The sequence below is a fragment of the Eptatretus burgeri genome, chromosome 11, assembly GCF_056783735.1.
Source record: "Eptatretus burgeri isolate ZD-2024b chromosome 11, Ebu_testis_v1, whole genome shotgun sequence".
In the NCBI taxonomy this organism is placed as follows: Eukaryota; Metazoa; Chordata; class Myxini; order Myxiniformes; family Myxinidae; genus Eptatretus; species Eptatretus burgeri.
Window position 1 is genome coordinate 82899257 of NC_140971.1, and position 12511 is coordinate 82911767.

Sequence of the window (12511 nt, forward strand, 5' to 3'; positions counted from 1 at the left end):
ACCCTCTAACCAAAGGTTCGATGCTTTTCTGTCCTCACAGCTGTTAGTCTCTGGACAAAAATTCACACATGACACAAAACGCTCGACTTTTCTCTGTATCTTGGTATGACTGTTACGTGTGTGTCATTAATAAATAGTTTGTTAATAACACATGTAAAATCATGGTGATTCTTTTGGAATCCCTGTACGTAACAAGTTCTTGCCCCAATGCATGCTGTCAGTATTTAACACCTACATGGTGCTCACTTGCGTCAATTAATGTGCAGTTGGTTGTCTTTAGTTTGCAAAAGTATATTTCAATTGGATTCAATAACAATTGTGGTCTGCTGGTTGCATCATTGCTGAGGCATGGCTGTGCAGCTATCGTGGTAACTCCGTCAATTCGAATATTAGATCAGGATTTTAAAAATCTGGTGATGTTTCCAGCACACAAGGCTAGGTACTACTTTTCAAGGGTAATGTGATCTTTAACATCCTCCAGCGATAAAGCCATAGCCAATGGGACAGGGATGTAAAGCCGGGTTAACATCCTCTTCAAAGGAAGACATATTCATCGATGCAACGCTTTGTCTGTGATGCATTCGGAGGACAATTTATAGTCAGTTTAGCAATTAAACCGAGACTAGGCAATGTAAATACAAGTAAGCTATCTCTGAGATATCCTGTTAACCCTTTGATTGCTTCTGCAAAGGCAACAAAGCTCCAGGATAATTTATGTCACCATGCATATGCTGGAGAGGCAAATATCCATCGATAGAAGGATCCAGCCATTCTGGTAGCCAAACTGCTTGTGTTGGACTACTTTATAAATCGACTTAACAAAGCTGTACCTTTCCATCCAAAAAATGTTCAGAGACAGGCAGGAATTCAGTTATGGCAGGGTTCTCAGGATCTTGAAGATTTAAGAGTGCATTAAGCAGCATGTTGGCCACAATTCCGGATCTGTGCACATTCTATCCAAGTCAGCAGTCTCTTTGTATTTATTATCTATTCCTGTGATCTTTCTGCAGATTTTTCATCTGCAATTCTAAGAAACGACAGCTCTTTCAGTACATGTATTTTGAAGTGTGGTGCATTTCTTGCAACTATCCATTGGACAATAGACTGTAGTAATTGAGTATACATTTGTTTATTATATGATAATGATATATATTGGTACTCTCATCTCCTCGTATATGGTAATATGATGCAGGACTGACACAAGAATGGTAGGAAAGCTTAAAATTATACGTACGATTTGACATAAGGTGATGGTAAGCTGACACTTTAAGTAAGTAACCAAAGGGAGGGGCAAAACTGTGGACAGAAGCTTCATGGTGGATCCGCAGATGAGAGGAAAGAGGTGCGGGTGGAGGATTTGGGGTGAGCTGTCAGTCTGGATTTAGGTAGACACACAAGGAGTGTGGATATACAAGGACTTAGTTTGACCGAGTGTGGCTGGAGTGGAACCAGTGAATAAAAGTCGGTTATTTGTCAAGTTTCTTGTTGCTTTGTGCAATTTTTGTTATATATTCATGGAATTATTTTTCTTATGACTTTCTTTTGCTATTTAAGATGACTTGAGAGCATTCCAGAATTGCATCAAGTTTTAAAGTTTGGCTCCCGATTAGTTGCTTGTGGTCTTGTTTCTGCACTGTGAAACAGTTAGCGTCATGTGTTTCCCTGCAGCTCGCCGCAAGCGTTGTGTTTGGCTGATGTACCCAAGCACCTCGGGGAGCTAAGCCTTCCCAGCCGGCTGCCCGGGGAAATGTATGATGCTGACACACAATGCCGATGGCAGTTTGGTCACAAAGCCATGCTTTGCACGTTTGACATCAAGAAGGTGAACTCTTGTCAGAGTGAATGAGAGAGTGAGAACGTGTGGAAGAGGGTCTCTTGGTTGGCTCTCGCCAGAGCGACAGCCTCAGCATTGCCACCCTTCACAAGCTGTGGAATTTATGTTTGGCATTTAAAAGGAGTGTGTACAGCAGTCTTATCTCCTTGCAATCGCAATAACTTCACTTACAGCTACTGGTATGGCTTAGCGGTTGTCATAAGCATGGCTGTCTTGCATGGGAGTGGCAGATCAACACGTGAACCATTTTGGGGGCTCAATAGTCCAATGTGAAATATTCAGTTCTTTTGGAGGTTCCTTTGGCCTTATGACTTCAAAATGAGCAAAATGATTGAATAAAAGTCAGACCAACGATGTGACAATGTAGGGTCTAGTACTGACTACTGAGTAAGGTCATTTTTGTGCACCAATCTCATCAATGCAGGTATGTCAAAGGAACGAGAATTGTATTCCCCTCTTGTAAGTACTTCACAAGAGCAGTCTTGTGTGCACGCTCTGTCGGATTCCTGGATTTGCCACTGCACCTGTTTCTCCCTTTGCCATTCCATGATGCCAACCACCTCACTCACACCCTGTTTCCAGGATATTTGCAAGGCGCTTTGGTGCCATAAAGGCGGGAGGCGCTGCGAGACAAAATTCATGCCAGCTGCTGAAGGAACAGTCTGCGGCCAGGACAAGGTACTGGAGAAACCCATGATCGGTTAGACAAAGGTTCTTTCATGGCGTCGAGCCTAAACCTTGTGCTACCCCACAGAGAGCAAATTGAGAGGAAAGATTCACAGTAAAAATATGAACCTGTGGGAAGGGAGCTGTAGACTGCGAGCCTGTCCTACCCCTCTGCCTCCTCCTCTAACCTCTCTGTCCTCTCTTACTTTCCAAGATTTACAGTTTTGCCATGTTTTCCTTCTTTTTTTTTGGTTGGAGCCATGCACACTTCTGGCACCAGTATTACATACTCATACATTCATTTTTTTTTCCCAATTTGTGTGAATTTTTATGTTTGTAAGTAAAAGCAAACTTTGGCTGAAAGCAGAAGTCTCCACTGGAATTTCAACTTTGCACGAGGTAGATTCCACATCTCCTCAAATCGTATTGAAAACCTATTAACAAAAGAATACAAGTGCAGATAAACCAGGCCCATTGCAGAAAACCCTTACACCTATGTCATAAACTCTTCTATTTAATTGCATTGATCATCATCAAACACCATAATCTTACACACAACTTCAACCAGAATTTTATGTTCTTGTTCTGTAGTGGTGTCGACGAGGGCGATGTGTGAAACTTGGTGACAAGGGGCCTAAGCCAGTAAATGGACGCTGGTCACTGTGGACGGCCTGGTCACCATGCTCTTACTCATGTGGTGGAGGTGTCAGGAGTAAAGAGAGACACTGCACCAATCCCAGGCAAGACTTTTCGTTCCAAGGTGTGATTGTGGATGAGGCCTGGACTGAGCGATTGATGTCAAAGGTTTGATTCCAAAGGGAAATACATTTCCATTTGAATGAAAGTGATATCGAGTACAGACCGCCAGTTTAGGCCTTCACTTACCAACTAACCTATTATTTTTGCTTTGTTCAAATACTGCAGACTCTCAATAGGAGAAGTGGTCTTCCAGTTGAATTTTACTGAAATGATAGCAAAAAAAAAAACAATCTATTATTTATGGTTTTTTTTTAAATTCCATTTAATTTTGCAATTATTTAATATGAATTCCTCTCAAAGACTGCTCCATTTATTCCATTTGATCCTCTCAACATAAAGTGGCAGATCATTTGAACATCAAAAATTATTATATTGGTGCATTCTGAGGAGCAACTGCAGTGAATGGAAAAGTTCATTTCCAGGAAATGATTTAAATCAACATGTAGCTTTCAAAAGTATAAATGGTCTTTATCTCCATCAATCCACATGTATATATACAGTATACTGTGGATATATTGTCGCGGGTCTTGCGGTTAAGGTTAAACCCCTGACCCAATTTGTGGTGATGGGCGGTTAACACCGCCAGCCCAGATAGGCGAACGGTGTATGTGTGTGTATATATATATATATATATATATATATATATATATATATATATATATATATATATATATATATATATATATATATATATATATATATATATATATATATATATATATATATATAGTTGCGAATTCGCGCCCGCCGGGGTGTGGACGGCCACGTCACTCGAATCGTGACCGCGTCGCCCACCGGACGGACAATTCAGTCGTGACCCTCTCGGAACAACGCCGGGAGCTAGTCACGGGTGGGGGTTTAACCCCACCACGACCGTGCCAATTGCCCACCCGCGCAGGATAGGGTTGCTCGCCAAATTCGATCTACCTAAGTACCTGCGCGGATGGTCGACCGGGCGATCGTACCACGCCACAGGCCGACTCCGGACACGAACCGCTTAAGCGGTCCATTCCGTGTTACAGTGATAACCGAGCGGTGTTATCATCGGCCTCGACGGTTCCGATTAATTACCGGGTGTCTTAAGCCCACTATGAACCCTTTATGTGAAGCAGGATGGAGGGTCAATAAAGAAAAGACGAAGCGAAACGGGAAAACAGTTCACACAAAGCACATTTATTTCCCGGCACGGAAAGCACACATATACAGCCAAACAGTCAAAATGCACATATAGCAACCAAAACAAAAGCAACAACGACGCAGAGTTACTACCGACTACGCGCACACACAGCAACACTTATACAGTTCTACTTTACAGATGGCGCCAACACACATTTAATCAAAAGCAAAGGAAAGAAGCCACCCTCAGAGACAAGGGGGCAGACAGGCCTGTAGGCCAATTGTGCGCGTGATCTAGAGGAGCGGCCAGGTCCGCGAGACCGGGGGAGGGGGGGTCCTACCCGCGTCCTCGTGACGCGTTGGCGGACGAGCCGCAGATGTGGCCGAGTGGCTGTGCCCCGACTCCGTGCTTCTTGGCGGGTTTCATTGGCATGACGTTTGGAGTGGGGTGTGAACAGGGCCCCCTTGTTGCACTATCTCAGCACGGGGGGGAAAGGGGGAATTGTTGATGCCCTGGGGGAGGAAGAATGGCTGGCTGGCTTGGGTCCCGCGACGAGCGATCCCACATCGCGACCTGGTTGCCGACCGCCGTCCTTCTCGCCTCGGACCCGAGCTCCTTGGCCTCTTCCCACAACTCTTCTCAGCCGACTCCAGAACCCAACTCGATGACACTCCGATGACTCCGCCACCCGACTCGATTGTTCCTGCCACACCGATCACTTCGCCACCCGACTCGACTCTTCCTGCCACACCGATCACTTCGCCACCCGACTCGACTCTTCCTGCCACACCGATCACTTCGCCAACAGACTCGACTCTTCCTGCCACACCGATCACTTCGCCACCCGACTCGACTGACTTCATTCGCCTTGTGCTCGCCTTCTTATAGGCCGGTAGGAGCAGCTAATATGCAAATATCCGGATCAGGATGACCTTGGGGGCGGAGCCACGCTCACCCATTGGTCGGAGGAAAGGGGGCGTGAATCTCCCCTGATCCTAGAATTTGCATATATCGATTTCACACAGACGCGCTTGGAGGCGGGGCCAAGCCGCCCCGCGCATGCTAATTGGACGGAGCAGAAGTGGGCGTGTAGCATTTGTGACCCGAATTTTCCTCGGAAAGGCCGCTATTTGCGCTCGCGGCTCGGTGCGTATCGCTGAACGGGCCCAAGACAGCCCGACGCTCAGTGTTTACAGGTGGTGCCGGAATGGCCGTAGAAGGAGAGAGGTGAGGGTGGTGGAGGGTTTTCGGTGGTGGTTTAATGGTTATGGTGCCGTTTGGGAATGACGGTGATGCGATGTTTGCGGGATTGAGTTGTGAAGGTAAAGGCCGTGGCTGTTGGCGTTGTTGTTGTTGTCTGAGGGTTGGAGCGTGGTTGTAGTTGGTGACGATGGCTGGCGTGGTGGTTAAGGTGGTTGTTGTGTGATGGCAGTTGAGACGTGGTTGGTTCAAAATAAAGATAGAAGAGAAAAACGGCTATCTCAAAGCGTCGCAGCCCGGATGAATCACATAAAGTCCCTCTATACAACGGGTTTGGGCTAATTACACATGTACCTATCGAGATATCTCACCTCAGGGTCCTGAATGGTGGTTTGCGAATTTCCACAGCCATAACAATATATATATATATATATATATATATATATATATATATATATATATATATATATATATATCATTTATCATATATCATATACATGTATATATCATATACATGTGTATATATATATATATATATATATATATATATATATATATATATATATATATATATATCATATACATGTATATATATACATATATATATATATATATATATATATATATATATATATTGTTTCGGGCTGGGGGTCGGGTGACAAGGCCACTGGGGGGAGGCGGGGAGCTATCTTGGCTTCCATCAGACTCCCCGGAATTGTAGGCCGTCGCACACGGATAATTCCGTGACGCAGCGGGTCGATAACTGACCGTGAACGCCAATAACTCAACCACATGACCTAGGGTACTCCCATCTATGTGTTAACCGGGTTACCTAATTAATCACGTGATTTAATTACCGGAGAACACGCCCTTGGTACGCCTTGTCTGAACCGGATCACTTTACCAGATCGGATGCAGCCGAGCATCACTGCCAAGGACGTACCGGCTAAAAGGAACCGATCATTGGGAATAAAGTCCCGGCTAAGCGAGGGTTCGGACCATTCTGGATCAATGAAAGAATAGACGAAAACGAGCTGGGAACATTTCCAATTATAATTTATTTACAAGCAGGCGAGGAAAGGTATGTTGTGCAGTAAATAGTTTTATTGGTGTGTGTAATGCAGGGATAGAAAGAAGTGTGAGGTGCGACAATAATACAAGCAACTTACAAAAGCAGACACAGAGCAGACTTAACCCAAAATAATAATAATCGTCTGCAATCATAACTTATGAGTTCAGACGCCAGGACACACACACACACACACACACACACACACACACACACACACACACACACACACACACACACACACACACACACACACACACACACACACACACACAACCCAATGAAGAGAAAAAGGAGGAGAGTAGATGAGGCTAACGGTCTCTGAATACCTGCACGATTGCCCGATTGCCCGATCGCGCCACCAATACTTTTTGGGGGGATGCTCCGCTGGGCGATAACTCCCTGAAAGCTGGCGTGCTGTTTCTTGCTTCATGGTACTTTGTGCAGCTAGCGTCGGTCCAAGGAATGAGACGCGACGATCAGGCATGAAGGGAGGGACTTGGGTCGAGAAGGCGGAGTCGAAAGCGAGTGGGTGGAGTGGTAGACGGGACCAGGTGGGTGGGTGGAGTCAGTGACATGTGGGCGGATAAGTGGAGGAGGAGTCTCAGGCGATGACGGGCGGGTGAAGAAAACGAGTTTGGAGATCCAGAGAGAGAGAGAGAGAGAACGGCTTCGCAATCCGTCTTTCATAAACCCTGCAGTGCGGCGCGGGGGCCACCCTGAAGAGATGCGTCGTCACCCGAATCCGGCACTCTGGTTGGCCCCGGCCCCCACGCGGCCCGGCCGTGATCGCCGGAAGTGGCTCCACTCCACTTCCCCTCCCCCCCAGGGTGTGGTTGAAAATGTGAATCATCGGCGAACTCTGCTCCAGCCAATGGGAGCTCGAGGTGAAGATGATGAGCCGACCAATGGGCGTTCGGATTAACTGTGACGTCGAACCAATTAGCGTCTACCTTATTGAGACCTGCGTATAAAGCACTCATGGGGAATAAGTGATTTTTATGACGTCATAGGTGACCTCGTTATGACGTCATAATTGCATATTTAGAATGCCACATCCGATCAGTATGAAAATTTTTGAGGGTCATGTCAGGATAAAATGGTCCACAGAAAAAAAACAAATCATGACGTCAACGGTCACGTGATTCAGCAGTCGTATTGTTAAAAAAAAAAGCTTCAAAAACTTCTCTGAAGTGGCTGAACAGATCGAGGTGAAACTTTACAAATTGTGATGACTACCTGTTCATGAGGAAGAAAAAGTTCACACATATGATGTCATTGGTCACATGGTTTAGCAGCCATATTGGATTTACCCTAAAACCTGCAAAAATCTTCTCCAGAACAGCCGGAAAAATTGAGGCGGAACTTCGCACAAGTGTTTCCCAAACCTTGGGGATATCAGGGTGTTCATGAATAATTAATATGTCTATATCAGGTCAGGTTCGATCTGTGACCTGCTACAGGTACCATGTAAACCTGTACTAACCTGTTCCATGGTCGGGTTGTCGGTGACTAAACCGTCTCCCCCACCAGGTTTTCTGGTGAGGAGGGTGTTTGGATATGGACACCCAGCAAGATTAAAACAAAACCTGTCAAAGTGCGGAGGAGTTCCTTGTGAGCCAACGACCATCCATATCTAGTGCCCAACTGTGTCTGCAGACATCCTCCTGCAGTTGGGTTACTTCTTATTAGGAGGTTGGTGGCAGGATTTGCAGTCCGGCCACCGTAAAACCATTCATTCCACAAAACGCAAAAAAATCTGAAAACCCACTCCGTGGGAGTACCTCCTGTGCAGCTTCCCTTCGCAGGGCAGCTCACCGGATGACGGGATTGGGGCAAAGCCTTCGGGACCCCCAATCTTTGATGATAGGAGGGAAACCACAGGGTAACATCCCTGGGTCAGATTGCGGGAGAGTGTGTCGGAGTGGTGCTGAGGTGTCGTCCACCAGACGGCGGTCTCCTTGGGTTAACCTGAGGCGGTCCCTTCGGGTGGGTGCCTGGAATGTCCTATCCCTAAGAGAGGATGATCACCTGTCTCTGTTATCATCTGAGCTCAAGCGTTTGGACATCGGGATTGCAGCTCTCTCTGAGGTTTGGAGACCGGATTGCGGCGAGATAATGGTGGGTGGTTACACCTACTGTTGGTCTGGTCGCCCTGATGGTTACCATACCCAAGGAGTTGCTGTAGCTGTGTCCAATAAGCTGACCCCAATGATAATTGAGGTAACACCGGTCAACGAGCGTATAATGAGATTAAGGATTCGTCACTCCTTCGGTGTCATTTCCCTGGTCTCTGTTTATGCTCCGACTGAGGCGAGTGATCTCACCGTGAAGGATGCATTCCACGCCACACTCGAGTCTGTGGTTGATCAGTGCCCCAGACGAGATACACTTCTAGTCTTGGGGGATTTCAATGCATCGACTGGAACGGATAGGGATGGTTATGAGGTGTGTGTTGGTCCCCATGGGTCAGGAACTATGAACCAGAATAGCACTAAGTTCCTTGACTTTGCAAGAAGTCATGGACTTAGGGTGGCTGGTTCATGGTTTCAGGGCCCACAAGCTCATCGCTGGACTTGGTATTCCAATGCTGGCGGTGTGGCAAAGGAGATTGACCATGTCCTCATTGACGGTCGTTGGAGGATGATCCAGAACTGCAGGGTCTACCGGAGTGCTCAGTTCCTCAATACTGACCACAGGCTTGTTGTAGCAACTCTAAAGCTGCACCTTAAATCCTGGAGAATGGTACCATCCCAGCCTAGGCTGGATGTTGCCAAGCTCAGGGATGAGAGAGTAGCTGAGGAGTTTGCGAACAGGCTGAGTGGACACTTGGGGGGTCTGGGTGCTTTGGGGGGTCCTGAAGAGTTGTGGAGCGCCTTCAAGACCACCTTCCTTTATGTTGCCGGTGGATGTCTTGGAGCTCACCGCAGGGCAAAGAAGAATTTTGTCTCTCAAGGGACACTGGATACCATTGACCAGAGTCGCAGGGCCAGGCTGAATGGCAGAGCTGAGCTGTTCAGGGAGCTGAGGCGTAAAACTGTACGTACACTGACGGTGGACAAGGAGGCCTATGTGCGAGGAATCTGTGAGGGGGTAGAGCATCACCTGTGGACAAGTGATTCTCGTCCCGCTTACAGGGGAATTCGCGCATTACGTTCATCCAAGCCCATCCCTCGGAGCACTGCAGTTTGAGCAGAGAGTGGTAGGCTCTTGACAGAGGAGTCTGAAGTGAAGGCCCGCTGGGCCGGTTACTTTGAGCGGTTGTACCAGGCTGATCCCCCAGCTGTCAAGTTGGATGTCAAGGGTGTTACAATCCCTGTTGCCGACCTTCGAATCAACTGTGGTCCACCTTCGCTTGTGGAAACACGGGCTGCGGTGAACCAGTTGAAACGGGCCAAAGCTCCAGGGATCTGTGGCATCCATGCCAAACTTCTCAAGGCTGGTGGAAATGCTGCACTAGTGTCGTTGCATGCAGTTTTGTGCTCTGCCTGGAACACAGGCATCATCCCAACTGACTGGAAGAGGGGCCTTGTTGTCCCTCTCTGGAAAGGGAAGGGTGATCGCCAAGACTGCAACAACTACCGAGGGGTGACGCTGCTCTCAGTGCTGGGCAAGGTCTTTGCTCGGATAATTCTTGATAGGGTTCGCCACCATCTGCTTGAGCACCAGCGTCCAGAGCAGTCAGGCTTTACACCAAAGAGGTCAACGATTGACCGTATCCTTGCCCTTCGTGTCCTCACCGAACGCAGACGAGAGTTTCTGCAGAGGCTGCTTGCAGCCTATGTTGATCTGTTGATCTCTGTAAAGCGTTTGATTCAGTGAATCGGGATGTCCTCTGGAGGATTCTTGGTCTTCGTGGGGTGCCACCAAAACTGATCGATCTGATGTCTGAACTCTACTCTGGTACTGAGAGTGCTGTGAAGTGTGGTGGTACCATCTCTGACTTATTTCCAGTTGTTACTGGAGTTCGTCAGGGATGTGTACTTGCCCCCACGCTTTACAGCACTTGTATGGACTGGATTTTAGGGAGGATGTCGGAGAGATCAAGTTGCGGTGCATCGTTTGGGAATGTCAAGATCTCGGTCCTTGATTTTGCAGATGATGCAGTCATCTTTGCGGAGACTTTAGACATCCTCTTGGGGGCCCTCGAGGTGCTGAATGAGGAGTCGGAGCCGCTGGGATTACAGGTTTCTTGGGTCAAAACTAAGATCCAGGCTTTCGGTGACATCTTCGATGCTGCTGTCCTGTCTGTGTCTGTTTGTGGTGAGGATGTTGAGGTCGTGGAGAGATTCACTTACCTTGGCAGTGATTTTCATGTCTCTGCTGGCTGCGAGTCAGAGGTCAATAGATGTCTGGGTCGGGCCTGGGGAGTCATGAATTCACTGGATCATGGGGTGTGGCGCTGCCGGTACCTGTGCGGGAGGACGAAAGTCCGAGTCTTCAGGTCCTTGGTACTTCCAGTCTTGCTTTATGGGTGCGAGACTTGGACTCTGACCAAGGATCTGAGACGGAGACTTAATTCCTTTGGTACCAGGTGTCTTCGGAGAATCCTTGGCTATCGCTGGTCGGATTTTGTGTCCAACGAGCGGTTGTTGAGAGAGACTCGGATGAGATTTGTTACCTGCATAGTCCGTGAGCATCAGTTGCGGCTGTATGGACATGTGGCTCGTTTTCCTGATGCTGATCCTGCTCACCAGATTCTCTCAGCGAGGGAGTCTCATGAGTGGAGGAGGCCAGTGGGCCGACCACATGCCTCGTGGTTGCAGCAGGTTGACAATCATCTCAAGGAGATGGGGATGGGCCTGGCATCTGCCTGGGGGATGGCCAGACAGAAGCCCCTGGAGTACCGGCGGAAAGTGGACGCAGCGACGCGCTGTTCTGGCACATGCTCCCATACCTGACCTGATGGTCTGGCTGACGTATAGGATTGAACGAAAATCTAAAAAAAAAAATTTCTCTTGAACCGCTTAATCAATTGATGTGAAGCTTCACATTTATGATCAAGTGGAGATGGGGAATACATGTTGTACATTTCAACTTGATCAGACACATGGTTTGGCAAAGATATTGGATTTACCCTCAAACTTTAGCCATATTGGTCACAGTTTTTGCATGATGAATTGTAAACTACTCCAGATTTATCATCACTTGGTATTGGGTCCTTTAGTTTTGAAATAACATTACGAATTGTGCGTTGAGGCTTGTAGGCTACGCCAATCCATGCGCCACGTATTATCCTGCCAATCCTTTCAGAAAGGCCCGGGTAATATGGCAGGACACACTACCCACTACTCCTTCCTTTCTGTCCATTTTGGTTCTTTCAAGGTGGGAAGTATTCCCTTGTTGTACTCATTTTTGAGCAGGACTCCTCTAACTAATCTGATTTCTTTATTTGCATCGGCTTTGGATGATGACACTGTCCATGCCCGAGCTGCTAAGGTCCGTGCTTCATCACGTTTGTGAGAGATTGGGTTACAGGAGTTTAAATCCAGTAATCTGCTGGTGTGGGTTGGTTTCCTGCAAACCAAAGTCTTTGTGGAGCCATCAGGCTTCTGGTCAGCCTCCACATTCAAAAAGGCCAGTTTGCTTTCTTTTTCAATTTTGATTGTGAAGTTAATACTGGAGAATACCCAAGTGGTCTACCATGTATGTATGCATAATGGCGAAGATATCATCCATATACCTTTTCCAATACCGTGAGAGTCATTTGTCATGAGACCCAAATATCCTTTGTTTGAGTTAATACATATATACATACACAAATCTAACCCCCTGATTAGATGAGGTAGCAAGAGATCGAGTCCCATCACAGTGCTTTCTGCACGACCTGTTAGAAATAAAAGTTGTATGCCACACAAACGCATTG

General features: G+C 47.1%; 1 protein-coding gene across 3 annotated transcripts in view; it reads left to right on the plus strand.

Moving 5' to 3' along the window:
* The window catches only part of LOC147017499 (A disintegrin and metalloproteinase with thrombospondin motifs 18-like), a 181984-nt gene that overhangs the window by 73734 nt on the left and 95739 nt on the right, over nucleotides 1–12511 (plus strand). For all 3 annotated transcript variants that reach the window (XM_085847208.1, XM_085847209.1, XM_085847207.1), the window contains 3 exons: nucleotides 1669–1822; nucleotides 2417–2512; nucleotides 3092–3240. In XM_085847208.1, the coding sequence (XP_085703334.1) occupies nucleotides 1669–1822; nucleotides 2417–2512; nucleotides 3092–3240 (399 nt within the window). The remainder of the gene's footprint in view (nucleotides 1–1668; nucleotides 1823–2416; nucleotides 2513–3091; nucleotides 3241–12511) is intronic.